Below are 27,632 nucleotides of genomic sequence, written 5' to 3'. Positions count from 1 at the left end.
TCCCTGCTGGAATTTGGTCATAAACAGCTGTAGAAGGGCAAGGGAAGAGAAGGAGGAAGGGAGGGTGCTTTTCATGGCTTGAATTCCTGGGATCTGTCACCTGGAGCTGCTCTATCAAGACAAACGTTGGTCTGAAATGGGAGCCAACAGTCCCATTGAGATCTGTGCTGGGGCTTCACTTCTTTCATGGCCCATATTGAAGTTCTTCCTGGAATTGCTGCCTGTTGCAGCCTGCACCAACCTCCTGCTGCTGGACAGCTTGGGAAGAGTCCAGCCTGAGGGGAGGTGGAGCTTGGAAAGGCCTCTCTCCATCCTCCACCCCTGGATGAGGAGTGGAGCAATGGGTTCAGTGTAGAATTTGAAATGGCTTTGCTGCTGCCCTTGATTTCTCCAGCACGTTGGTATTAAAATCCAATAAAGTCACCTGCAATCCATGGCTTTGACAAAGGGAAAAGAGACTGTGCTTGCTGTGAAGGGAGCCTCATAAATCACAGGATAGAATCATAGAATTTGAGAATAACCTCAGATGTCCTGGTGATCCCACCCATGTGAGCTGTCCTGCAAGCAAACTCAAGATATATTTTATTTATATTATCAACCACCTAGGAACTTTAAATACTTGAGTAAATATGGGCCACTCCATCTGGTTTATTACATTTCCCTACTTGCTCTCCTTCTGTGGAAAAAACCCAGAGGTTTTCCTCAAACTCTCAGCACGCAATTGTTTTGTAGGTTTGTTTGATTGTTAATAAATGCAGCTATTTTTTTATACAATAACTTGGCTTGTATTGCTGAAAATCTCTCTTCATTCCACACTCCTTGTATTTAACCCCAACATTTTAAATTTGAAGGAATATTTTCAAATAATTCAGTTCTGGGCTGCAGAATTGTGCTAATTCTTTTTATTGGAACCATGAACCAGAATTGTTTTTGGTTTTTTTTTTTTTTTTAATTATCTAATGTTCTGCACTCCAGGTACACTCTGGAGTTCAGCCAGACCTGTCTTGGGGATTTTTTGTTCATTTGGGTGGGGTTTGTTTGTTTTGGAGGCCTGAACGGGAGGGAAGGGAGAGCGTTGTGGGGTTTTGTTTTGGGTTTTTATTTTTCTTGGCGGGGGCGGGGGGGTATCTTTGTTTTGTGGGTTTGGTTTGTTTTTTGGGGTTTTTTCTTTCTTTTTTTTGTTTGCTTGCATTTTGTGTTTTTGTTTGTTTATTTTGTGGGGGTTTTATGTTTGTTTTTCTTTATTTTTCATTTTACTTTGTTGATTGTTTTTTCTGGTGTGGTGTTAGTGGTGGGGTTTTTTTTTTTCATTTTCCTGAATACAACCCAACAGCCTTTATCCTTAAAGAAGGCCACCCTCAGGGATCATTCCCATTTTTCCCAGGCAATGCCTTTGAATCCTGAGTGCCTCTGGCCTTTTGCAGTGAGCCCTCATTTTAATCAGTGCAATTTCCCTGCTACAGTTGCTCCTCCAAAGTGCCTGAAAGCAGGAAGGATACCATGAATACTTTATTGCTGGGAAATTATGGAAATCAGACCTGATTTAAGCCAGAACCTTGCGTTTTCATGACTTGGAGGGCTGTGCATGCACAGTTATTGAGTTGATGAGTACACACATTAATGCTAATTAGAGGTTCTCCTTCCTTATTTTATTTATTTTTGTGACTGAAACAATACCATGCTCTTAGAGTCTGTGTAACCCCTGTGAAAAAGTTTGTAGTGGCTCAGCTTTGTGCAGGTTGAGTAACAAATGTGTCAAATCCCTCTCTTCCAGCTCTGCCTTGAGTGAAGTTTGACAGAAAATGGTCCAGCAGCTTTGTCTCTGGAAATGGTTCACAGTGGGGACGGCACTCGCTGCTGTCCTGGCATGGGCTCTGGCCCAGAATGATGAAGGTAAGGGTTTGGCTGAGGGGTGGAGCTCTGGGAGGGCTGGGATGCCTCTGGAATTTCATTGGAATGGGTTTTTTTCCCCCAAAAAAATTAATATTTGATGAAGTAGTTGGGTAGGAAAAGAGGTTCCAAGAAAGAAAGGTCTGGGTGTGTTTTGTGTTTCGTGGCTGCTGCAGCATCCAGTGATGATTGCATTTCCTGAAGCTGTTGATTTAGCAGGCAAGATAAAATCTTCAGTTGTGGTTATTCAGTGTTGGACTCGAGCATCAAAATGGGTTTTGTCTTATTCATTGTACAAGCTTTAACAGTAAACTTTACTTTGTTCATAAATCAGCAGTTGTGGTTGGAACTGGAGATGGAGAGAATGGTTAATGACCAAAAACTTGGGGAAGAAATCCACAGTGAGGGTTTTCTAGAGAAACAATACTTCAGGAACCCTGAAACATGGCACCAGTAGCCTGTGTTCCTCCTCTGAGCATCTTGGTTGAATTTAATTGAAAGACAGCAGAAATGTGTCCTGCCAGTGATCTCTGGTAATTAAAAATTACAGGCCTGGATAACTGATTAGGGTTCATTCTTTTGAACAATTTAACAGCACTGAAGGGCAAATTTTGTCAGAGTTGTTCCTGAATACACCTGGTAATAATGAGTGGGATAAGTGAAAACTGAGTGTGGCTTCAGAATGTCTGTAATGAAGTTGCTCATTATCCATGGCACTCCATGTGGTATGACTTTGGCATCTGGGTTTTGGTTTAAAAACCTCTATTTTGTCAGCTAGGAAGTCAAGTAATTTTGCTTTCATGGGAAGTATTCAGTCCTGCTTGAATTATGCTTTGTTTTTTGCTATCCAGTTGAAAGTCTCTGTTTCTTGTTCTACTAATTGCTCTCCAAATGTCCTTTTATTCCCTTCCATCCCCCAGCCCCACCCTCCCCATAATGTACAAGAAAGCTAATTTAATTTTCTCCATTTTTACACCCTGTCATAATCACTGTCACTCCTGACACTGAAGTGGACGAGCTGCTCACATTTCACATATTTGCTCTGTGCTGGGCTACACCTAACTGGGTTTTAATGATTTATTGCAGGGGAGGAGTGGGGCCATCAGGTTGACCTTGGTGGTGGTTTGAGGAGCAAAATGCTGGTTTGGGTGGAGGAGAGGGGGCAGGATGGCCTCTGGCATGTCCAGCAGCACAGGAGGACACGGGAGAGCAGTGGGAATAATGGTGGGAAGCAAAGCCAGGATCATGGGGCTGTGGAGAACCCTCAGGGCAGGCTGAGAAAAAACAGCAAAAAAAAAGCAGCACTTTTCCGTGGTAATATTTTTGTGCTCGCGCTGGCAGCATCACCCATCTCCAAAAAGGCATTTTTGAGGAGAATAAAATGGGGATTTTTGGTTGGGGAGCCATTTCTACTTAGGCTTGAGTGATGATGAAGTGTGCAAAACACAGATGGCCCAGGCAGGACAGGGGCAATTTGATCTCCTGGAGGGGAAAAAGGGATCCCTCAGGTTTCCATTTCCTTTACACTCATATGACCAATTCTCATCTCTGTGTCCTTATCCCAAGGTTGTTCAGAATCCTTTGTCTTGCAGGTGATTTAGAGAAAGGGAAGGGCCACCACTCTTTAATGGCAGTGTCCTGTGACTGAGTGAATACAGCAACTCCCTTACTTCAAAGGGGTCTGAACATAATTTTTGGCTGGATTTTTTTAGCCTGGCTTGTGCCAATTTATTTTTCACTGAAACCATGCTTGATTTTATCCTCGGTACTGGTCTCTTACGTGGCCTGAACAGGACAGCTTTGTTATAATGAGTACAAGTGTGCTGGCTGTAGCCAAAATTCTTGCTGCTTTTTTCAGGGGGACAGTGCAGCAATGCTGTTTCTTGAGGAATCTGCAGCACCCTGATACAAACTGAACTGATTTCCTCCCCCATACTGTGTTTAGGAAAGGGTAAATGTAGCTAAAAGCACTTTGGATAAATTTCACAGGGGTGTAATAGAGAAAAAATGAGCTGGAAATGGATTTAAGCCAAGGTGGGGGACTGGTGACTCAGCAAATGGCACCCAGCTAATGAGGCAATGCTTACAGGCATAATTACTTGGAAATATGTTTCTTACAGCTAAATAGAAAACTCTGTGTAGGGCTGGGCCTGGAGGAGTTCTGATGTGCAGGAGCAGAATTTGTAACCTGAAATACAACATAGAAAAGATGTGTTCTTCTGGCAATTGCCATTCCCAACCAGTGTAGTTCTCTTAACAGCAAAATAATAAATGTAAATAAATAAAAAATCAACTCTGGCAGGAATAATGGTAATTGCCATTTCCAACCAGTATAGTTCTCTTAACAGCAGACTAATAAATATAAATAAATAAAAAATGAGCTCTGGCAGGCATTATGGGCTATTTCTTTGCAGCTAGCATGCCAATCCTCCATTTTCCTGGCGGGAGTTGTGGATGTTGACTCAGTTTCTTGCCCTTCTTGCTGCCTTTTGCTTCATTAGCTTATAATTTCTCTGTTCCACATGTTTTACTTGACCTCCTGTGTCACCAAATCCTCCCCAGCCACAGCAATTAATGATGGCCCAAAGTAACTTCATCCAGGAGTGCCTTGGGCAGGCTGCTTTCTTCCTAGACTTCAGTAGAATTTTCCCCAGGATCCCATCTGCTCCTGGTGAAATTCAAGTACCTCCCATCTACTGTAGTCCCTTTGTATTCAAACCCACCCCCCTAATTATTAAAAAAACCCAAGACTTTTGTTACAGAGCCATGCCATCAGTCCTAATTTATTGTTGATGAGCCCATTCCGTGTTTAATTTCAATTCTTTCATGCTGTAATCCTTTTGTTCAATCCTGTGGTGCACCAGAATAAATGTTAGGCTTGAGTGTGGATGGGGAATATTGTAGTTTTGGTTTGGTTTTCTGAAAGGAAGAGATCTGGTTTTACAATTTCTGCTGTTGTTTCTCTTCCAAACAGAAATACTGCAAAGGTTGGATTTTTTTCCATAATATTTTAACTTAAGTAAAAGTAGAAATGTCACTTGTAGCTGTGCAATATGTGAAATTAGGTCAGCTGAAATCTCTTTTATTTTTCCAGTGCTGCTTTATTGAATTCAGAGGCAAACTCTGAGGCTAAAGGAATCAGGGAGGAGGAAGGTGGAAACACAGGATCAAATTTCTCCCTTTTTCTTTTCCTCTCTAATCTAATGTCTATGGCTCAAAGAAAAAAAAATAGCAGCAATTTTTGGCCAGCCAAGAAGGCTGCTGAATTCAAAACTTTCTGCACTTTTATGACAGACCAAACCAATCCAGCAGCAGTTATTTGCCAATTAACATATTTAATTATGTTGAGTCAACACCATTCACGAAAATACTAATGTAAGCTGGGGGGGCACAAATAATTTCTTCTTCACTCTTAAAAGATGAATAGAAGGCAAAAATCATTCTGGTCCCTTTTAAAAACCAAAAGTAAATGTGGAGATCCACCCACAAAATTTGCCAAGGATCTGTTGTTGGGGTTTTCAGAAGTAGTGGAATGGGGCTGTGACTTGTGGGGATCTGTTTCATACCATGGAATCTTTGAAGGGTTTTTGAAGATTTTTGGGGGCCTGCTTTTGACCTAAAGTGGTTTTGCACTTTTTTGTACGTGAATGAAAAGAACACTTGAAGGTCCTTGTATTTCTCCTGAAGATCTATAGCTTTAAAAGAAGAATAGTAACAAAAATCCTGAATTCATCCGCTCAGAGATGAGCCCATCCTGGGGCTTTTGTTACCTTGTAAATTTGGGTTGTGTTTGAGGGGGTTGATGTCACCTGTCCCCCAAATCCCCCTGACCCAGGGGCCTGTCACACCCCAAAAATGTCAATACTCAAGTCCCTGCCTGTGTTTGGTGTGGAGCCAGTGGAATCACAGGACCATTTTGGTTGGAAAAGACCTTGAAGAGCAGCAAGTCCAATAATGCTGGGGATGAGGATTTCTGGAAGAGCCTCCATTCCAGCAATCTCCTGGAGCTGTTCCATGAAATCATCCCTTCTGACTCACTTGAGGAATAATGCTTGTTTATCCCAGAGGAGATGCAAACAGGATGTTGGATGTATTTCTCTTGGCATGTATGGCTAAGAAGGAATGCTCTCTTGATTATTTAATGTTGGTTTTTTCAACTCTATTTGGACTTATCACTGTAGTTCTTCCAATCTTCTGGTTTCAGACTCATTTCCTTCCTTTTCCTTCCTTTCTGCTTGACTGTGGAACAAGAGATGAGCCATGGACACCTGCACTGTGGGGTATGGATCTCACTGCTGGCTCAGTGGTTTTGTTTCATTCTGAAACAAAATTTCACAAAATAAAACTAAGACTAATCAGAAGATTTGCTCATCCAAATATGGATTTCCTATCCTAAGTGTTCAGCAGATGGGTGTTTTTTATCAGAAAGTAACAAAAAAAACCCATTTAAATGGTCTTTGCCACTTCCCTGAGTGGGGATGACTTTTTAAGTTGTTTTTTTTTTTCCTGTGAAAACCATAACTGTTCACTTTTACCACCAGGACTGTTGAGCCCCAAACCCCTTCATCTGGTTTTCAAGGCCCCCTTTATTAGATAATGTCTTTTTATTCAGTCTAATAATCTTCTGCTACAAAAATTAAATCACTGAGGGGCCTTACAAATCACCTGAAGAGGATATTTTAGAAAGAAAAAGTTTCAGATCTTGATCTATTACGGTTGGGCAGGAAATTAACTGGGGAAAATGCATATTTGAGTACCTGGAGCTCATTGATCATTCCCTGAGCCCTGCACTGTACAGATGCAGGGAGAGGAGAGAAATGCCACCAGGTTCTTGCCTGAGGGAACGTGTCTGTTCCTGGGGACAGGAGTCATTTGTGTGTTTTAGGGGCACTTGGTGCTTTTGGCTGGGAGCTGTGCCCTTGTTCCTACAGGGAAAAGAGCTCTTCTTGATGTTGGGGAGTTGTAGTGGAGCCATTAAGCTCCTCTGAAGGGTTTAGTTCTTCAAAGTGTCTTTGAGTGCCACCAGCAGCACTTTGAGGTGACAGAAGATGAATTCCCCTGTGGTGAGAAAGGAGTTATTCACAAAATAGGGGCACTGAAACGAGGTTCATCTCAGTTAATGTACAGATTTTAGCCCTGGTAAAAGGGACTGAGTATGCTGGGATCTCCCTGTGGCTGTGCAGGCAGGGATGAGGCAGGAAGCTGCTTCTGGAGAAGGAGGAAATCCCAGATCCCAACAGCCTTGGAACCACCAGACTGTGGGACCTGGCTGGGAATGAGCCTCTTCCAGGCACTGGACTCTGAAGGGTTTTTTTTTCTGCTACCAAGTTGAGCAAGGGCCTGGAGCATCTGGGTGCCCAGGAAAGGCTGAGGGAGCTGGGAGGTGCCACCAGGTGCCCACTGAGCTCCTTCAACCTCAGCCACCTTGGCATCCTGTGTTTGTCCTGTCTGTGTGTTGGATTGTTTGGATTTCAGGCTACCAAACATCCATGCTCTTGGATTCTTTAAAATTGAACTGTCCTGAGCCATTGGTGAGGGAAGGCTTTGAGAACTCTTTTCCTCCAAGGGCTGGGTTCCTCAGGGTGCTACTCACACCTGGGAAGGGAACTCTGATGCAGGAAAAGCAGAAACCCTCCTAAAAGTGGCCTGGCACACTTTGTGTCCCCTCCAGAAGAGTTGCTCTCACTTTGGGACTTACAGCTTTAACTCCAGTGATGTTTTTAGGGCTGAACTCCTAAAAATCATCAACCACTATGTTTTTAGCACTCCTATGTTGGTTTGTAGCACTCCTATGTTGGTTTGTAGCACTCCTATGTTGGTTTGTAGCCATGTGTGTGAGCAGAGCCACTGCAGCTCCTCAGTCATCAACTTTCTGGTTTATCCTTCACTCATGAAGACATTTGTCTGTTTCTGAAGACTTGGAAGGCCAGGACCTTTCCTTTCTGGTTTTCTCTTCAACAGAAACACATTTGCAGCTTAGTTGGGCCGCTAGATTTTAGTACTAAGGCAGCTCATATAAATGGAATCTGTTTCTTTACTAGGAAGCCTAAAATGTAAATATTTTAACTTTGGAAGGAAATCAGGCTTTGAAATTCTATTTGAAGGGCAATAATTTAATTAGTTTGACTTTCAAAGAACTAAGTGTGACACTACAACTGGCAGGATTTAAAATCTGCCTCAGTGTCATGTCTTGCATTTCATACTCCACCAGTAATTTATGTTGCCTGTTCAATTTTAGATTTTATTGGCAATATTGTATTTGTAGCAACAGTTTGGAAGCACAGAATTCCTGTCTCTTGGTGACATGGAAGGTCAGGAATCCTTTCTTTACCTGCATCCCCTGTCATGTTACTTTTCAAACCTCCTTCTCATTTCTCCTTGCCTCTACCACTAAGAATCATTTTCTGCATCCTTATTTGTTGACTGTCACATGTGGACAGATAAACTGTGTTAGAAATTACAGAAACCCTCTTACTGTGGTTTAATATTATTTTTCTCTTTTTTTTTTTTTTAATGAGAAGTAGCTGTTTAAAACAAGGCACAGGAACTTCAGCTTGATCAAAACTGGTTTTTGTCAGATTTGATTTTCACATAACAAGAACAGACTCAGGGTTGTATCCCTCAGGACATGAGGTTTGTGTGTTCTGAATCACTTCCAGTGCCCAGAAACTTCCTTGTGGATGGTGATTATGGACTCTTCCTTTAGAAGGCTTTAAACAGGGATATGGATTTTCCAGAGCCTCTGGAAAGTCTGGACTTCTGCAGGGGCTGAGTTCCTGCCCAGGCCAGCAGGATCTGTGTCCAGAGAGCCCTGGAGGAGCTGGGGAAGGGGCTGAGGGAGCTGGGAAGGGGCTGGAGCCCCAGGAGGGGCTGAGGGAGCTGGGAAGGGGCTGAGCCTGGAGCAAAGGAGGCTCAGGGGGCCCTTGTGGCTCTGCACAACTCCCTGCCAGGAGGGGACAGCCAGGGGGGCCGGGCTGTGCTGCCAGGGAACAGGGACAGGACAAGGGCAAAGGGCCTCAAGCTGGGCCAGGGGAGGCTCAGCTTGGACAGCAGCAGCAATTTCTGCATGCAAAGGGTGCTCAGGCCTTGGCAGGGGCTGCCCAGGGAGCTTTGCAGTGCCCAGCCCTGCAGGTGTCCCAGCAAGGGCTGGAGGTGGCACTCAGGGCTCTGGGCTGGGGACAAGGTGGGGAACCAAGTTGGGCTCAGAGATCTTGGAGGGCTTTTCCAGCTTCAGGGATCCCAGGATTTCTGCTGTTGTGTGCACCTGGAGCCTTCTCGTGTGGCTGGGCAGTGGCCATGAGGGCTGAGCTGTCCCAGTTCATTTTGCAGTGATCATTTTCACATTAGGGCATTGTCACTGCTGAGCTGCTGTCTGCCATTAAACACTGGCAGGGCTTTTTCTGACTGAAGCTCATGGAAACTCTGGGATTTTACATGGAATGCCCATGGTGAGGAAATATGTGGGGATTTGAACCAAAAATCCTAAAATACCCCCAAACACCCCAAACCAAACTCTCTCCCCCACACCTTTTCCACAGACACTGTGTAATTTTTGAATACCCAGGTGTAACCACTCCCAGCCAAACACTTTCTTTTGGAGAACCTCTCTTGGAAGACAATTTTCCTTTTTCTTTTTTCCCCTCCTTTTTTTACATGTTGAAAAGGCAACTTTTGGGTTAGGTTGGGAAATAATAGTAAGAACAAAAAACTACCTCTGTGCTTTGCAGTATTTATTAGACAGTGTATTGAGGCATGGCGAGTTTTAAATTGGCAGGGAGATGAACAGCTGATATATGTAAGCAGAAATCAAATGTTTAAATAATGCCAAATTATCCTGCTGCACATTGTTTAACAGGACTGCAATGGGAAGAGCCAAGGAGGTAGGGAAGGAAGCAAGGAGAGAAAAATGTGGTTTTCAATTGGATTAGACAGAAATGGGATTTCTCTGCAATTGAAGGTTTAGGTCTAGTCTGAATTATCTTGGAAAGCTGATTTGCACAGGAAGGGGGTTGTGGTGTCAGTTTGTGTTTGCCTTCTATATTGTTTCAGTTCCTTTTTGTGAATTTAATGGTGCTCCATGATCACTTCTCATTTCAGAAACATTCTAATGGGGTTTAAGTTCAAGGAATTGCAAACTCTTGGGCACCTTTAAATGTTCAGAGCAGGAGACCATAGAATCCCAGAATTATTTAGGCTGGAAAGGACCTCTACACCTGGGACTGGTCCCCACCTTGTCCCCAGCCCAGGGCACTGAGTGCCACTTCCAGCCCTTCCTTGGGCACCTCCAGGGATGGGCACTGCCAGGCTCCCTGGGCAGCCCATGGCGTGTCAGACATTTTTTGGTTTTGTACCAGAATATTTTCATTTTAGTCTCTTATTTAGAAACTTCTGATTTTGCCAGCAATATTGATGTAACATAAAATATTGGATTTATTTGTCCCTTTTAACAGGATTTCTAAAGGGACAGGAGTTAAAAGTTTGACCTGCTGGGCAAGTCTGCTGTGGGATAATTTCACAGCTTATTTCTAAGCAGAATTGTTTGAATTGGGAATTGTTTGGTCCTAGAGGGGAACACAGAATGTTAAATATCTTGGGGCTCCCTCATTTAAACATTTAATTTGATCTCCCAGCTGGTCTTAACTTAAACCAAGGTTTCTGGTGTTGCCTGGTGTCACTTTTCTCTGTGACCAGTTGGCCAGTGCAGCCTAATTGTGTTTCTTGAGAAGTGGCCAGGCTTTTGATTCAATTCTAAATAACACAGCACAAAAATTGATTACTACAAAATCATAGGGAATTTTGAAAAAAACTTAGAGTTAAAAAATAAAGAAAACAGAGTGGAGTAGTTTTTTTATTCCACATAGTGGTGCTGGATGAAAGTTTCTGGTGTTTGAAATTCTATTTTGCTGTCTTCTAACCTAAAAACCAACAGGTTTTACTATTGCTTTATTTTACTACTGTTAAGATATTTTACTCTTTGAAAAAATTTCTTGACTCCTCAGACTTTTTGCTTGATAAAATGGTTGGGATCTTGCCATTTGAACTATTATGAAGCTCAATGTGCTGCTGTTTTCTTTGGAAGCTGAAGTTTCACATCCACAAGTCAAAAACTTGAGCTTTGCTCCTTCTTCAATGTTTTTTTTTTTTTGCCTTCCAAGTTTTCCTTTACTGTTTTTTATTGCAAAGTTAATTGAACAAATCTGGGCAGTGTTCTTGGTGACTTTCTGACAAGTTGAATGGCTTTGTGCTAAATATAAAACAAAAGTGTTTTGTGGAGAGGGACTTTTCATGAGGATGTACAGTGACAGGACAAGGGGGAATGACTTCAAACTGGATGAGGGCAGGGATGGATGGGATATTGGGAATTATTTGTTCCCTGGGGGGTGGGCAGGCTCTGGATTCTTGGCAGTGCCCAAGGCCAGGTTGGACATTGGGGCTTGGAGCATCCTGGGACAGTGGAAGGTGTCCCTGCCCATGGCAGGGGTGGAACTAAAAATAACTCTTAAAATGTCCCTTTTCACTGAAATTATTCCATGATTCTGAGCAGGTACTCTGCTGTTACACAACAGAAACACAAAGGAAGGAGGTTCTTCAATGTTTTGGGGCGTTTTTAAAATTTATTTTGGATTTTTTTTATTGTTATTGTTGTATTTATAGAAAATATACAGAGAATTCCAAGTTAATGCTCCTAATCCATCTATCAAACAAAAGCCTCTTCTCACTCTGCAGTTCTGTGCTCCACAGGATTCACTGCTGCCCCATTTAATTGGGATAGATTTCCTACCAGGACAAAGGTACTTTGTGAGTTTATCCTAAGAAGCAGATCTTATAGAATATGGTGTTTCAGTGAAGGGGGAACTATAAACAAAATCTCTATCAACAAAGCCAGCAAAATAACATCTCTGAGTGATTGATGGCTGCTGTGGAAATAAATTCAAGGCTGTGAAAACTTCCTGCAGTTGCATATGTTAGAAGAGATAAGATATATGGGATGTTCAAATACAAATGATGTGCAAGTGCACTTTTTGTATTATTTATAGAAGGAAAGGGGAAAAAAAAAACTAGTAAGGGGTGAAACTGTAACTTAGAGGATGGGCTACACCCAGCCTGGCCTTGGGCACTGCCAGGGATCCAGGGGCAGCCCCAGGTGCTCTGGGCACCCTGTGCCAGGGCCTGCCCACCCTGCCAGGGAACAATTCCTCATTCCCAATATCCCATCTGGAATATTCAGGGAATCTTCCCCCTCTGTTTTCAGATAATGATCTCAGGCACAGGAGCAATTAAGAATTTGTAATCAAATGGAGCTAATCAGGATGACACAGCCTCGTCTTCTCCAGTCAACTGCTCCTCATCTCTCCAATTTGATCTGTTTAGATAAGAAAATCAGGGGGGAGAGTGGCACAGGCAGTGCTTTTCCAGCTCCAAGGGCTGAGCACTTTGGTTTCCAATGTTTGGTGTTTTTATTCTGCTCAGGAGATGGTGATTAACAGATGAGGAGAGGCTCTGCTTGAGCAAGAAACCTGATGGTACCAGAGCATTTTAAATATCATTGAACTGCTCAGTATCCAAACTCCTTCCACAGAATCACTGACCCCACTCTTGTCTGCTAATTAAAATAGTTACAAACAAACTGCCAGGGAAAGGCAAACTGTGAACAGCTTCAGGTAAACCACTGCTTTCTTCTTTATCCAGAACTAAACCCATCATGAAGCAGAATCTTGCCCCCAGCCAAAAACAACACTTAATTTTAAACTTAAAGAACATGAACAGTCACACATAGAAAATAATAAAGAGCTCCCAGAGCTGTGCTCAGTTGTTTTCTCACCAACCCTGTGGATAGAACCTTTGTATAATTAAATACTGGAGGTCTGCAAAGAAAATACCTTATCTGCTTGTTCTTCCCTTGTAATCAGCGGCTTGGGATTTATTGTGTAGCTGGCTAATACAAAATTAATCAAGCTCTCCATTTCAGCCAGCCTGGAGCTGGAGCAGAGGCTGAGAAGCTCCGTGTCAGGTGTGCTGCCTCTTTATCAGTGGCTGTAGGTGAGATAAAATCAAAAAATAGGGCTTCAAAAACTGAAGGGAATTAGGAGGGGAAGAATTTGGGCATTGCTGAACGCTAAGAAGACTTTAAATCCTACAGAAATACCCATGCAATTGCTGTCTCATCTGCAGGATTATTTTCTGTGCTATCTCTGAGGGGAAAACCTTACAGGAAGGATTTCAAAGCTGCCCTGAATCCTTTTATTTCCAGCTATCGGAAATTAAGCTGAGTCCAGCTTTAGGCATCACTTTGTCCTCCTGCTGGTGGCCTCTGTGTAGCCTATGGGCCCAAATTACTCATGTGTTTTTTATGAATTATACTTTGTACAACTATGAAAAAACACGTTCTTTTTGCTGCCCATCCTTGCTGATGGAAAACTTCTCTGGGTGTGCACCTGGATTGGGCTGACCTAGGAAGGACAGCTCCTAATCCTGTCCTTTCCAGGCAGGTGCTGCTTGGAGAAGGGTTTTATGTGTCCTTAGGTCTTGGGAAACATCACTGATAGGCAGAGGCTGAGATTCCTTTGGCACTTGCCATTTTCCATAGGAGCCAAAACACTGAGCAGAGTTGTATCCTTCAAAGGAGAGGTGATCAGTCTTAATTTCTGCCAGGAAACATCCTCCTTATTTATTATTTTTTTTTAATTAATTGTCTTTGCAACATGGAGCTGAGTTGCATTTTTTGCTAATTTACATGTGTAAATTAAAATAAAATTAATGTACATAGGTAAACAAACACAAAATGCAAGTTCAGCTTCTTTCCAGCACCAAGAGCAGAATTTGATTTTTTTTTTCCTACCATTTCATAGAGTCATTGAGGTTGGAAAAGCCCTCCAAGAAAAGGGAATCCAACCTGTGCCCAATCCCCACCTTGTCCCCAGCCCAGAGCATTGAGTGTCATATCCAGGCCTTCCTTGGACACCTCCAGGGATGGGGACTCTACTGCTGCCTTTTAGGGAATGATATTTGTTCCATTGCTTCAACTCTCCTGAGAGTGGAGCCAGACAGAGAGATTTTGATGGTAATCAGGTTGTCCTGTAAGGTGTTTATTTTTGAAAGTGTTTTCTAAGGAGGGAAAAATGGAGAAGTAAATATTTTCAGGCTCTGGAGTCAATATTGCAAGGGATATGAAATGTCTTTTCCAATGTAGCAGAAACCCAGCAGCTCTCTCCTTGCAATTTATCAGTTGGTTGATGATAAAGGTTTCAGACAGCAGGTGAACCATGCTTGCATTTTATTTTCACCATGTTATTAAAGAAAAAAATAAGCCACAAAAAAATCATCCTGACTCAAGTTTCTGGAAGGAGTCTCTTAGTGTTTAGAGGGTGGAGAGTCCACGCAGCAGCAGCTGTGATAGGACAATGGGGAATGGCTCCCGGTGCCAGAGGGCAGGGCTGGATGGGATATTGGGAATGAGGAATTGTTCCCTGGCAGGGTGGGCAGGCCCTGGCACAGGGTGCCCAGAGCAGCTGGGGCTGCCCCTGGGTCCCTTGCAGTGCCCAAGGCCAGGCTGGACACTGGGGCTGGGAGCAGCCTGGGATGGTGAAAGTTGTCCCTGCCCTGGATGGCATTTCAGGTCCCTTTCAACCCAAACCATTCTGGGATTCCATAATTCCTGTGTGATTCTAACATCATTTTTCGGGAATCCTCCTCAGGTGGATGCTTGGGAGCACTGTGAACTGACAGGTGCTGAGTCCAACAGTCCTTTGTCCCATCCCATAATTCCTCCCTCACAGAGGTGCTTTACAGAGGAGATATCTGTGAACCTTCCATTCATTAAAACAAATCCTAAATTGGTTCAAAGGCAATCAAAGGCTCTCACCATTTTGCCATTTCCAGACAGTTTTGGATTAATAGGGCCCAAACTTTCCAAAGACAAGGATAAGGAGATTGTGGCAGGAGTAAGACAAGATGCCAGAGATCTGTCCTTCCATCTCAGGATATGCTTTGCTTATTAAATAGGCACTTAAACCTTTTTTTCTTAATTTCCCCCTTCATGTTTTTCATCAAAAGGTTTTTCTAACAAAAAATTTGAAGACAGTACTTTGCATTCCCCCTTTCTCATCCTGCTGTTTTCTGGGTTGGGTTGGTTTTTGTCCTTCTTTTTTGGTTGGGATTTTTTTGTTTGTTTGTTTTTGGTTTTTGTTGTTGCTTGTTTTTTTTTTGTTTTGTTTTTATGGTTTGTTTTGGTTTTTTTTTTTCAAATTTGTAGATATTTTGTGAATTCACCTGAAAATGTGAATGATAAACTGTGGGACAGGAAGCCAAAGCACACCTCCTGTAACCCATTGTGGACTGGGAACAATTTTCATTATAAAACCAAGATGACTTTGGTTTTTACTCAACAAATTAGATCTCCAAAGTGCGCAGCTCACCAGGAGAGCCACAAATAACTCTCTGTAGCTCTCCAGCACTGCAGTCCTCATTGCCTTCCTAATTAACTCAGGCTGTTTGAGCACAGGCTGGCTCTAGGATGGCCAGAAATCAGCTCAGGCTTCAATTATTGAACCCATTGGACCATAATTCATTAAGAGACACTTCCAAGGGTGTCACTTATTGGGAAGTCTCCTTATTCCATGTTATTCCTGCATGGGGGACATGCAAGTAGCTGGGGTTCAGGGGCTGCACAATGTCTTAGGTGCCATCACCTTTTTTTGAGGGGGAGAAAGGACCTTCTGCCTGTGACTTTGGGGCCTGTTTCCCTCTCACACTCTGGGAGGGCAGCACTTTCCATGTCCTTGGCTGGGCAACTTTTCCATCTCTTTGTGTCAGAATTGTCTGTGCAAAGTGAGGGAGTTTTGTGAAGCCTCCAGTGTAAGTAGAAGTTCGTTCCCTGCCATTTCCTGGGTTCTGCCACTGCATGTCTGCCTGGAAATGGGCTTAAAACCAACATTTTTGGCCCTGTTGGGGCTTTTCTGGTTGCTGATTTTAGATACTTAAAATCTATAAGCCTTTCCAAAGCACAGCTCCCTGTCTTAGCTCATGGCAGTGTTCAGTGGGAATTAAATATTGGTTTAGTTAAGCCACAGTACCAAAGTCCAGCACTTTCCATGTCCTTGGTTGGGCAACTTTTCCATCCCTGACTTTGTGTCAGAATTCTCTGTGCAAAATGAGGTAATTTTATCAAGCCTCCAGTGTAAGTAGAAAGTTTATTCCCTGCCATTTCCCAGGTTTTGCCACTGCTTGCCTGCCTGGAAATGGGCTTAAAACCAACATTTTTGGCCTTGGTGGGGCTTTTTTTGATTGCTAATTTTGGGTACTTAAAATCTATAACCTTTCCAAAGATTATAGATTCCAAAATCTAAAATCTTTCCAAAGCACAGCGCCCTGTCTTAGCTCATGGCAGCGTTCAGTGGGAATTAAATCATGCTTTAGTTAAGCCAACAGTACCAAGGTCCAGCCTTTAAACATCCAGGTGAGTCCTCAGTGGTGAAAATGGTTGTTCCTGCAGGGATAGAATAAAGAATTCCCTGCTTTCAGGTGGATAATTCAGGGCCGTGCCATGACTGTAGGATGTGTTCATCCAGAACAGGTTTACATTTTTGGGGAAAGATGGAGAAAATTGCATTGTTTTAATTAAGATGCACTTGTGGCCATCTCTTTGTCTGGGTATTTTTAGCAGTGTCTAAGGGAGAGTTTGAGGAGCTGAGGGAATTGAGTGCCTTTGAAGACCAGGGGATGTCTTGGGATGGCAAAGCCACGTCCTCACCTTCTGGAATAAAGAATTCCCTGCTTTCAGGTGGATAATTCAGGGCAGTCCCATGACTGTAGGATGTGTTCCTCCAGAACAGGGTTGCATTTTTGGGGAAAGATGGAGAAAATTGCATTGTTTTAATTAAGATGTGCTTGTGGCAATCTGGGTTTTTTTGGGTATTTTTAGCAGTGTCTAAGGGAGAGTTTGAGGAGCTGAGGGAATTGAGTGCCTTTGAAGACCAGGGGATGTCTTGGGATGGCAAAGCCACATCCTCACCTTCTGCCACTGCTGCTCGAGGTCCTGATTAAATTGCAGGAAGATGTTGATCAACATTGCCTTCATTAGAGATGTCAGGAGAGAGCTATTTATAGGCACAATATGTAAATCTCCCAAATAGGTGGTTAATTCTCTGGAACACAAACAATCCTAGGAGTGGCAGCTTAATTAGCACCCGTTTTCCTGGATTACCTGCTGGAGACTGGCACCAAGGGGAAGGTTCTGGAATTATTGGAATATTTATAGGTGACTTTAGTGCAGCAAAGTTGTTCTACCAGACACTGACAGTTTGATTAATTTTTTAATAACCTGTATGTTGCTAATTTTTTTAGGTTGAGGGGAAGGGTTTTTTAAAACCCCAAAGTTGGAGGTTTCATGTCTGTGTAATTCTTTCTTATCCCAATTTATAAAGTGGTGCTTTTTAAAGGAAGCCACTGTAATCACAGCCCCAAAAATACATTCAATGGTATTGATACATTCAATGGTCAATTGATATATTCAGTGATTCCTGTGATATTGAAATACTCTAAAATTTGACATCTGTTTTTACAGAGAATCATATTTCTGTGTACATATCAAAATTCCATAGAGGGTTTTTTTTCCCTAAAATTAGTTTAAAAATTATTTTTAATGCTTCTTTCTCTCAGCTCATTGCCATCAGTTCTGTGGAACACAAACTGAGGTTTTCCTGTGCCTCTTTTAGACATAAAAAAATCTGGACTGAAGTAGGAGAAATTCTTCAGGGCAAGACGAGAAGCCTGGTTATTAAATATGATTTTCAACCTCAATATTTAACCTAAGATGTAAAACTGACAAATTTACTTTTTAGGAATATGGCAAGAATGAATATTATTGGCTCATCTCATGTTTCTGTTAATAAATGCCAATTTAGTTGATTTCGAAGAAATTCCAACAATATGAAATGTTAGGAGTATCTCCAACTGCTTTTCCCAAGTTGCTTTTATTACTGGTACTACAGCAGTCAAAATTTACTTTAAAAGTTGCTTATAGTACCAAGAATGAGTTGAAGTTCCAATATTAGAAATTTTTCATCCTCCTCTACGAGAGCTCTGTCTTAAATGCATTACAGGCATAATAGGGAAAATGCAATCTCAACAAATATTGAAAATGAGATGAAATTTGAATGCTGGGGGCATAGGAATGGTTAAAAGCAGGTTTAATCAATTTTTGAAAGCACTCCTGAAGATATTGCCGCTTCTCTTGACTCATCCAGTGCTTTTTAATGGTCTTAAAAATGACTTTTGGTAATGGTAATTTTAGCTGCTGCTTGGCATAGTATCATGTTTTTACGTGCTTTGCAGTGTTTTCAGGCACAAGTATGATTTTTAAAGACTCCTCTCAACTCCAAAACTGCTTGTAAAATGGGGAGTTATTTCAATCTAAAAGCTCAATGTCTGAAAGAGGAATGGCTCTGCATTCATCTCAAAGCTGTAAAAATAAAATAACAAAGAACAGCACTGGCAGGGCAATTTGCAGGTCCCAAACCCTTCAGAGATACCGTATCTGTAAATAAAATAAAGAAAAAAAAAGAATGGCAGAATAAAGCCATGAGATAAATTAGCTGATCAGATTGTGTGTCCTGAAATGGAACAGGAGCTTTTCATAATGGTCTTTATTTGCTTTTTGTCCTTTGTTTTTGCACTGGATTGTCACCCAGCCTCACTTTTTGTCCAGTTTAAACCAAACCCAACCCCAAATTCACCTCTCCCTCGTGCTTTGGAATGCCTAAGCTCCAATTTTTAGAGCAGGGCTCAACTCTGATCAAAGCACCCAAACTCTGGGAGGTTTAAGCAGGATCTCAAATGGGTCTGAATCAAGCTCAGGTTTGCTGGGGTGCCTTCCCAGCCTCTGCAATTAGGGATTTCTCTCAGGAAGAGCTGCAAATAGCCCGTGAAAGCCCTTCTTATGCCATTGTCAATGCAGAGCCATGGCAGCACAAGCCAGCTAATGTAAAAGGTTATGCCAAGCTCCTCTGAAACTGCCCAGCTGTGGAGCTGAATGGCCACACAGGAAACGAGGCGGGGCATTTTCCCCTGCTCTGGGGTTGCTTGGTTACTCACTTTAAATGTATGGCTCTATGTGGCTCTTTATGAGGACCCTCCGTTTGTAAATGGAGTTTTAGAGACTCTTTCATGGCTGTGGTTTTCCCCCCTTGAGTGTTCCCTGCTGAATGGAAGTGGAGGTGAGGACAAAGCACTGCTTCCTTCAGGAGCAGATGGGGTGTTTTGGAGAATCAAGTGCAGCTGGGAACAGAAATACCTGTTCAGGCAGAGAGAAATGTGAGGTGCTTTAAGTCAGCCTGCAAGAATTGCACTCCTGGCCTCTCCAGGTTGGAAAAGCTGCTCTTGTTTTCCCAGGCATTGCCAGCTCCCAGGAGCTTTGCTGGGGTTTTCAATCCATAAAAGACCCCAGGCTGGGGTTGTGAAAGATGGAGATTTCTTGAATTGTGCTCTCTCAGCAGCTTGTCCCATCACCAGCCACCTCAGGGGCACAGCTGCCCTCGTGGCACTCGTTGTGCTGGCAGTGTTTTAGTGAATCACTGGCCTTCAGTTCTGGGCTTGTTCCATCCTGGATCTTGTGGGTGCCACACCCACAAACTCTTAATTTCTAGCTGGTGGTCAGGCAGAAATCAAGTGTCTGTTTCCTCATTAATAATTTAATTCCTTATTTAAAATGGCCACAGTATTATTGGTGACTCAGGCTTGAAGATGGGACTTTGTGTTTCTCACTTTGTATCTCCAAGACTTCTCTAATTGTTTGATGGGCTTAACCATGTAGAGGAAATGGGGAGAAAAGCCTTTAAATACTTTAAAACTGGAGAATGTTTGGGTTGGAAGGGACATTGAAGTTCCAAAATTCCCACCCCTGCAATGTCAGGGACACCTTCCTCTGTCCCAGGCTGCTCCAAACCCCAGTGTCCAGCCTGGCCTTGGGCACTGCCAGGGATCCAGGGGCAGCCCCAGCTGCTCTGGGCACCCTGTGCCAGGGCCTGCCCACCCTGCCAGGGAACAATTCCTTCCTGATATCCATCTGAATTTCCCCTGTGTCAGTTTGAACCCATTCCCTGTGTCCTGTCCCTCCAGTCGCTGTTGCAGGGTCCCTTTCCAGCTTCCCTGTGTCCCATCAGGCCCTGGAAGGAGCTGTGAGGTCTCCACACACCCTTCCCTTCTCCAGGCTGAAGAGCCCCAGCTTTCTCAGCCTCTCTTCATCTGTGACTCTCCAAACTCTGTTTCACAATCTCTCTTCTGCCCTTCTCCACAATGGGAAGAGTCATGGTTGAAGAAAAGAGTGTCCATGAAACTAAAACTGGTGAATGCTGAGAGTTGGCTTTGTTTAATTCTCTCTAGAGCTAAATTAAAATGCTTATAAACACAGAGGGAAAAAAAAAACAACAAATCCAACCTTTTAGCTCCCTTCTAGGTCCTAGCAAAGTCCCCTCTGCTTTTTTTGAACTCTGCTCCCTCTCAGTGGGAGATAATTTGGACTTGCTTGCTGGGTCAGGCTTTTTGTAGTATCAAAGTTGTCATTGCCTCCTTCCCACAGAAATGTTCTGTGTGTTGGATGTTGTGCTATCCAAGGTGTTTTCTTTCACATGCATATCAAAGAAAGTGGCTTTTAGTGGCTCCTTGAAGAATTTTTCATTTTGCCATTTGTCTTATTGACAGCACACAGTCACTGAAGCGGATCAGAGCCCTGAACTCACCATAAATTCTTGTTTGCTGCAGTGTTTGGGGATGGTACAGTGGTTTATTGGAGCCATGGGGGGAATAGAAGGTCAGGAGGGAATGGCTGGATGCTGCTTCTTCCTGCACTGTGATGGGGTGGTACCATGTGAACAAGCCATGACTTGTTCAAATTAAACTTGCTCCAACATGTTCTGGATGCTGCACACTCTCATGGATTCAGGAAGAGTTTGGGAAGATGAACAAAAAAAGCAAATTTTAGAGTTAATACTTTGTCCTTTCCTGTCTTGTGAGCAGCCCTAGGAAGTAAGGGATTGATGCTGAGGAGCCTTCCACAATTACTGACAAGGTTTAGAGTCTGATCCTCGTTTCAGTCAAAAATAAAAAATAAACCTTTCTTCTGCCAACAAATAAAATAATTTCCTTCGACAGTTACTGGGTAGAACTTTATTAAATGGAAAATCTTTTCAATTGGGCTGAGTATCTGTAAGGAACTGAGTCAGGGGTTTGAAATTGCCCATTGCACTCCCTGTGACTGTTTAAATAAAAACAAATGGAACGATTTATCTGACTAAATAAAAGCAAACTTGAATATAAGACAAATAATGAAATAATTCAGAGTAATGATTGAGTGTTTCTGCAGCAGCTGGAAGAAGAGTTGGTGATTAGCATAAGGAAGTGGATTTTTTTTTCCCAGTTTTATTTTAGGAGTGCTCAGGAGGAGATTGAGGTTACTTCTAGAATTGTGTCCCAGGAAGGTTCAGGTTGGCTGTTTGTTTTCCAGATGATGATTGTGCTGTTCTCCCTGAAGAGCTCCTCACTTATTTTTTGTGCCAAGGTGAAACTCCTTTTGTCTTTGGAGGTCTAAGACGAGGTTAGGCAACTTTTTTTCTCACAGCTGTGCTCTGTTAATGCAAATACAAATCCCTTCTTGGGTCTTGTGGGAGACTTTTGGTACTTGAAGTCACTTAAATTTTTAGGGCTTTGTGGGCCAAGCTATTTTTTCTTAATAAACTTGGAAGCCATGTGACACCAAGAACAGAGTAACCCTTTCCTGACACTGCTCCCACCTCATTCAAATGTTTTATTGAGCTGGAGTTTAGAGGTATAGGAAGTATGAATGGTTCTTTGGGGTTTCCAAGTGATTCTATTTGGTAGGGGGGAGTATGAATGTAATTTTGGATGGCTGTGACTCTTCTACCTTGATGCCTGCATTGTCAGTGTGTGTGAGGTTCAGCTGTCCCTGTGAGGGTGAGCATGGGGGCTCTCAGAAATGTGACTGTGAGGAGAGATTTGCAAAATCTGCTGCAGCCTGGCGACCTCCACACACAGAGAGTGGTGTAGGAGCTCAGGTGTCTCCAGCTACTCCTCAACCTCTTGTTAATAGAGGAGGATGTCCCTGCCCATGGCAGGGGTTGGAACTGGAGGATCCCAAAGGTTCTTTCCAGCCCAAACCATCTTGTGAGTCCCTCCAGTGACTGGGAGCAGGACACCAGTGTGGAAAATCCTGTGAAAGCCCTTTCTGGAGGAGCTGGTGCCTTTGGCGGTGGCACAGAGGCTGTGGGGATGCAGGTGGCCTTTGGGATGGTGGCAATGAAGAGAAGAGCTCAGGAGGAGAAAGGGAGCTGCTGGAAACTGCAAACCCCCATAGTTTGTGGGGCAGGGTTGTTGGAGGGGACATTTGGCTGTCAGACAAACCCCAGCTTCTGTGGCCAGAGTCACAGGGTGGTCTGGGTTGGAAGGAACCTCTGAGATCATCAATTTTTTGCCACCTCCCACTGGAGACTCTCTCCTCTTGGGTGTCTGCAGAGCTCTGGCCATTACCTGTTGGTTCCACACACTGGGAGTTTGTTATTAGGTGGTTCATTAACCATTGTTTTATTTTTTATAGATTATTTTCTGTGTTTTTAGCTGTAAAACAGAGAGAAGTCCTCCAGGGAATAGGAATGCTGGATGGGAAAGAGATTTGAAGGGGTTTCAGAGGTGAAAGGAAGATGATCCAGGAGGTGTCTGCTGGGAAAATACCTGATTATTCCAGTTGTTGTGTTTGTCTGTGCTCAGGCTGTTTGACCTTGCTGAGTGTCTCACCTAGGACAGTGATTGAGGGTTTCCCCTGAGCCATCTCATTAAAAATAATTAGAAATTAAAATAATGAAAATTAGCCAGCAGAAACCAAATAGAGCTGAGCCTTGACACGGTTACATGGAGAGCTTGCTAAAGAGGTTCTCACTTTGCTCCCAAGGAGAGAGGCCCTTTGTTCATCTCCTTCTCTTGATTAAAGAAGGGTAAAGCAGAAGTACTGTTAGGAAAAACAGTCAAGTTAACAACAGGAACAGAAATTATTTGCTGCAAGGTCTTAGGAAAGCCTTCAGAGCTTGCTGTTTTATTAAGTTCTATTTGCCTTTCCTGTGAGGAGTTTGGGGCAGGGGCACTGCTGCCTCAGGATTCCATTTACCAGCATTGCTGCCTAAACATAAAATGCATCATGAAAACTGTAGGGAGGGAAGCTCATTTATGGAATGCTTTTCCTTTTTAAAGTGTGTTTGATTTATCATGATTTGACTTCAAAAACTACTCCATTATGCCCAGGAATTTCAAGGACAACTTGTTTTTTTGTTGAGAAAATTGGAACAGAGGCATGTTCTGGTAATACATTCTGGTAATAAACTGCAGTGTAAAATTGGAAGAGGTAAAATAATGGCTAAAAGAGTTCTACCAAGGCCCATACAGTGACACGGGGCACCTTTCTGCTCTTTGGGTTTAAAGTCTTGTGGAAATATTTCCTTCCTAAGTCACCTTTGGGGCTGCAGTTATTCTGTGCATTTTTGGGTTGAATAAAGCAGTCTTAGTGCTGAAATAATTTCTGTTGAGGATAATTTCAACAAAATACTGGAGAAAAAAATTGATAGAAGCAGAGTGAGTCCTGAGGAGGCCTTGGAGATGCTCTGAGGGCAGAAGCCCCTCTGCTCTGGAGCCAGGCTGGGGCAGCTGGGGAGAAGAAGGCTCCAGGGAGAGCTCAGAGCCCCTGCCAGGGCCTAAAGGGGCTCCAGGCGAGCTGGAGAGGGACTGGGGACAAGGCATGGAGGGACAGGATACAGGGAATGGGTTCAGATTGACAGAGGGCAGGGCTGGATGGGACATTGGGAATGAGGAATTGTTCCCTGGCAGGGTGGGCAGGCCCTGGCACAGGGTGCCCAGAGCAGCTGGGGCTGCCCCTGCATCCCTGGCAGTGCCCAAGGCCAGGCTGGAGCAGCTGGGACAGTGGAAGGTGTCCCTGCCATGGCAGGGGGTGGCACTGGATGAACTTTAAGATCCCTTCTAGCCCAAACATTATGGGATTCTCCTAAAAACAGAGCCTCTTTCATGTAACAGCACTGAGGACCATTTCCTCAGGGACACTGCTTATTGGTGTTGCTCTTTAGCTTTAGGAACTTATTTTTTCCTACTTGCTCATTTACCCAAGTGTATTTCCAGAGAGTTTCCATTTTCCTTGATTAAATATATTCCAACTTCTGTCATCTTTATAAGACAGACTCTCCATCCTCCTGATGATGGCAATAACTTTTCTCTGCAGCTGGCTCAGTCCAAACATGTTTTTTTACTTCCACAGGAATTCCCACCATCTCTGGCTGGTGCCTGTTGGTACAGACAGTGCTTGAGCTTAGGTTTTTGGACCCCATTGATTTTGTGAGGGAGGAAAAAAAGGGATCCCCCATATGTATATTTACAACATATGTCTTGTCTTCAAGGTTTTTCATTAAAATTGTTGTCTCTGAATTGGAAATTTGTGTCAGACTGCAGTTTTAGATTTATCTGTTCAGGGCATGGTGATGGATGTGGAACTGAGTCTGTGGCTTTGTAAGGTTTGATCCTGCAGAAGGGAAGGGTGAGGTGACAACAACTGAAAAAGGAGGTTTGGGTAGTGCTGGCATGGTGAAGTGATGTGAAATAATTTGTAAATTTTTGTCTATGCAATAAAACTTCTTCACAAATCTCTTACTGGTGCCATGGGTTAATCCAGAAGTTTCCTACTCCCATCCTGCTTGTTTGGTTGGTTTTTTTATCCTCCCATATTTCTGGCTCTTGCTCTAATCTCTTCTTTTCACTGAAATTTATCTTATGATAAATTTTCTTGCTTCACCTGCTCACACTTGCAATAAATCCTCTGTAAATTGCTGCATTTCACTGTCCAGCCCTGCCTTTTCTCTGAGACTTCCAAGATCCACATTGGATTGGTGGACATTCCTTTTAAATGCTAAACACTCCTTTTAAATGCACTGTACAATGTTTTGTTTATCATTCTGGAAATTCAGGTGTGTTTGATGGAAAAGTTAATGTGGACATGTGATTTGGCTTGTAATTTTGGTAATTTTTTTAATTGAATATAAGCTAGAAGCTGGCCTGATTTGGCTGAAACTTTCACTGGTACACCTAGCAGTGAAAAAATATCATGGAAACAGAGAAGATGGGGAAAAGCTCCATGGAGTTTTTAAAAAAAAATGTTGATTGTTATTTTACTAAGATACATGCAACTTTTAGACTTAAAAATTGTTCCCGCTTTGTGTTTTTATTTGGATATTTAGTTTGGTTTTTACTTTTATTTTTTTAGTCACTGTTGCATGGGGTATAGCAGGGCTATTCCTGAAAACAAAGTCACAGTAAAAGTTTCTATTGTTGAGCTTCTTTGCCTTAATTAAGAGTTTGTTGAAGGGTCCTTCAGTTCCCCAAATCCTGAACCTCTAGAAAATTATAACATACATCTCTAGAAAAAAGTTAAAGTTGGTTTTGTTATGGCCCTGGAAGGTTTCTTGTATGCAGTAAATAAAATGAGGGCAGGGAAAAAAAAATAAAAGGCCATATTTCATATAGATAATGCAAACATTTCTTATCTGCCCACACAATGTGCTCATAGGAAACTACAGTGGAATGAAAGATGTGGTTTTACAGGTGATTTATTTGCTCTGTTAGTGCCTGCAAAACAAAAAAGCTTTAAAATAATAGTTAATTTAATTCTTAAAACCGAAACAAACTGGAAATTTTCAATTGTCATGTATCAAAGTAGAGCTTATAAGAATGAAAGGAATAGGGAGGGAGAGACTTCTTGCATTAGTGATTTTATTTATGCTTTAAAGTGGTGAAGTGGGCACAGAGGTGTTTGGTCACAGGTTGGGCTTGGTGGTCTTGGAGGTCTATTTTTCAGGGGCAACACAAAGCTGCTGCTGCTGCTGGAGGAAAACCCAGTGTTGTAGAGGTGTCCTTTAGGGGCTTCACCTAAATGGAGATCTGAGCAAACGTTTCACTGTTCGCACCTCCCTTTGTAGGTCTTGTCTGTGCTGGGGTAATTAGAGGCTGTAAGGAGCTGCAGTTTGGGTCCTTTGAAGTCCACAAATGTGTAATTTTTACCATAAGATGAGAAACAGAATTTACCTCAGGTTGTCCTTCTGTTTAATTTACGGATGATTTTCTGTTGGGATTTGTGTGTAAAAAATACATCTCAAAAAACCAAAACAAACCATTAATACCTGAGTATTTCTTTCCTATTTTGAGCCCAGAGCTTGATTGGAAGGTATCATTTCCCACAAATGGAGTTTGGTTGAGCTGTGCATCAGAGGAGCCTCATCAAACCTATAAAATCATAGGCAAACTCACATAGTCCTGAGTGGTGAATTGGGAAGGAGAATGGTTGTCTCTTTTCTCACTGAGTCAATGATGCTCTTGGAAAATTAAAAGCTCTTCCTAATGAACTTTTATTTTCATGTGCTTTAAAGGGGATATTGATTTTCTGCTGTTTAATGTAGAAAACCTGATTGGTCCTAAAACAGCCATCACATGTGGTGATCATGCTTTTATGTATTTTAAGGCTACACTTATGCGTTTGCTAGCTCTGCATGTACTGCTTGATATCTTTGAAGCTCTCTTTTGAGTAAACCAACAAACTCTTACTTATTTTCTTTCGTTATTCTGCTCTGCTTCCATTGATGACTCTAAACTTTTGACTCCAGACTGGCAATATGAGGGTAAGATGGCAAAATATGACTTCCTGAACATTGCTCGTCTGCTTTTCATTTGTGTTCTCCTTAGAGTTACTAAAATTCCATTCACTAAGTAGATCCTTTTTGTTGCAGTTAAATACAAATTTTGTTTGTTTCTGTTGTGAAGCTTTAATTATGATTTATACCTTTTAATCATTCCTTTGTTATTTCTTTGGGTTAAACTGCCATCGTATTCCCTGTGTCCTGACACACATTGAGATTGTTGGTGGGATCTCTAGAGCAAAACACAAACAGATTCATTAGTGTAGCCATCCAGCTGGATCATGGTGGAATGTGACAACAATCCCTCCCTGGCACAGGGTGCCTAGAGCAGCTGGGGCTGCCCCTGGATCCCTGGCAGTGCCCAAGGCCAGGCTGGAGCAGCCTGGGACAGTGGAAGGTGTCCCTGCCCATGGCAGGGGTGGCACTGGGTGGGTTTTGAGGCCCTTCCATCCCAAACCAATCCATGATTCTGTGATTTGAGGGGTGTTGTTCATGACATGCAAAGGAAGAGGAAAAACCATGTTTTTGCTGTTAAGGGTTTTTAAATATGGAGTATACCTGAGATCATTTGTCATCACATCCTCCCTTGCTTTACAAAGTTTCTCTGAGTAAGGGAGAAGCAAACAGCTCTGTTTTGAACCTTTGTGAGTGTAACTTTACAATCAGTTGTAGCTCATACCTGCATCACATTTAAGGGAATACTTGCCTTCAGCATGCCAAATATGTTGACTTTAAAAAAAAACCCCAACAACAAAACCCCAGAGATCCTACTTTTGGAATGAGAAATAACTCTTTTTTTTTCATCTTTATAGATTGCAAGTTGGCCAGAACAGGTCCTCCAGCCACAATAGTTCCCATTGACGAGGAGAGTCGCAACGGTGAGTGCCCCACAGTTATTGATAGCACAAATTATTCATAACCACTCTTTAAGGTCCTTGTGGCAAATAGACCTTCTTAATTTTTCTGAAGTCAGTGGGACGGTACCAGAGGACA

General features: G+C 42.7%; 1 protein-coding gene across 5 annotated transcripts in view; it reads left to right on the top strand.

The window, feature by feature from the left end:
* The first annotated feature begins 1,780 nt into the window (after positions 1-1,780).
* The window catches only part of PCDH15 (protocadherin related 15), a 266,047-nt gene continuing 240,195 nt past the window's right edge, over positions 1,781-27,632 (top strand). For 4 of the 5 annotated variants that reach the window (XM_066555108.1, XM_066555109.1, XM_066555110.1 and 1 more), the window contains exons 1-2: positions 1,781-1,893; positions 27,452-27,517. In XM_066555108.1, coding sequence (XP_066411205.1) covers positions 1,803-1,893; positions 27,452-27,517 — 157 coding nt within the window. In that variant the 5' untranslated portion in view covers positions 1,781-1,802. Of the gene's footprint in view, positions 1,894-26,606; positions 26,622-27,451; positions 27,518-27,632 lie in introns of all 5 variants that reach the window. The other variant, XM_066555106.1, reaches the window with a different exon arrangement.

Source organism: Molothrus aeneus, chromosome 8 (assembly GCF_037042795.1).
Source record: "Molothrus aeneus isolate 106 chromosome 8, BPBGC_Maene_1.0, whole genome shotgun sequence".
Taxonomy (NCBI): Eukaryota; Metazoa; Chordata; class Aves; order Passeriformes; family Icteridae; genus Molothrus; species Molothrus aeneus.
The sequence above is the reverse complement of the archived record's forward strand: the minus strand, read 5'-3'. Positions and strand labels throughout refer to the sequence as shown.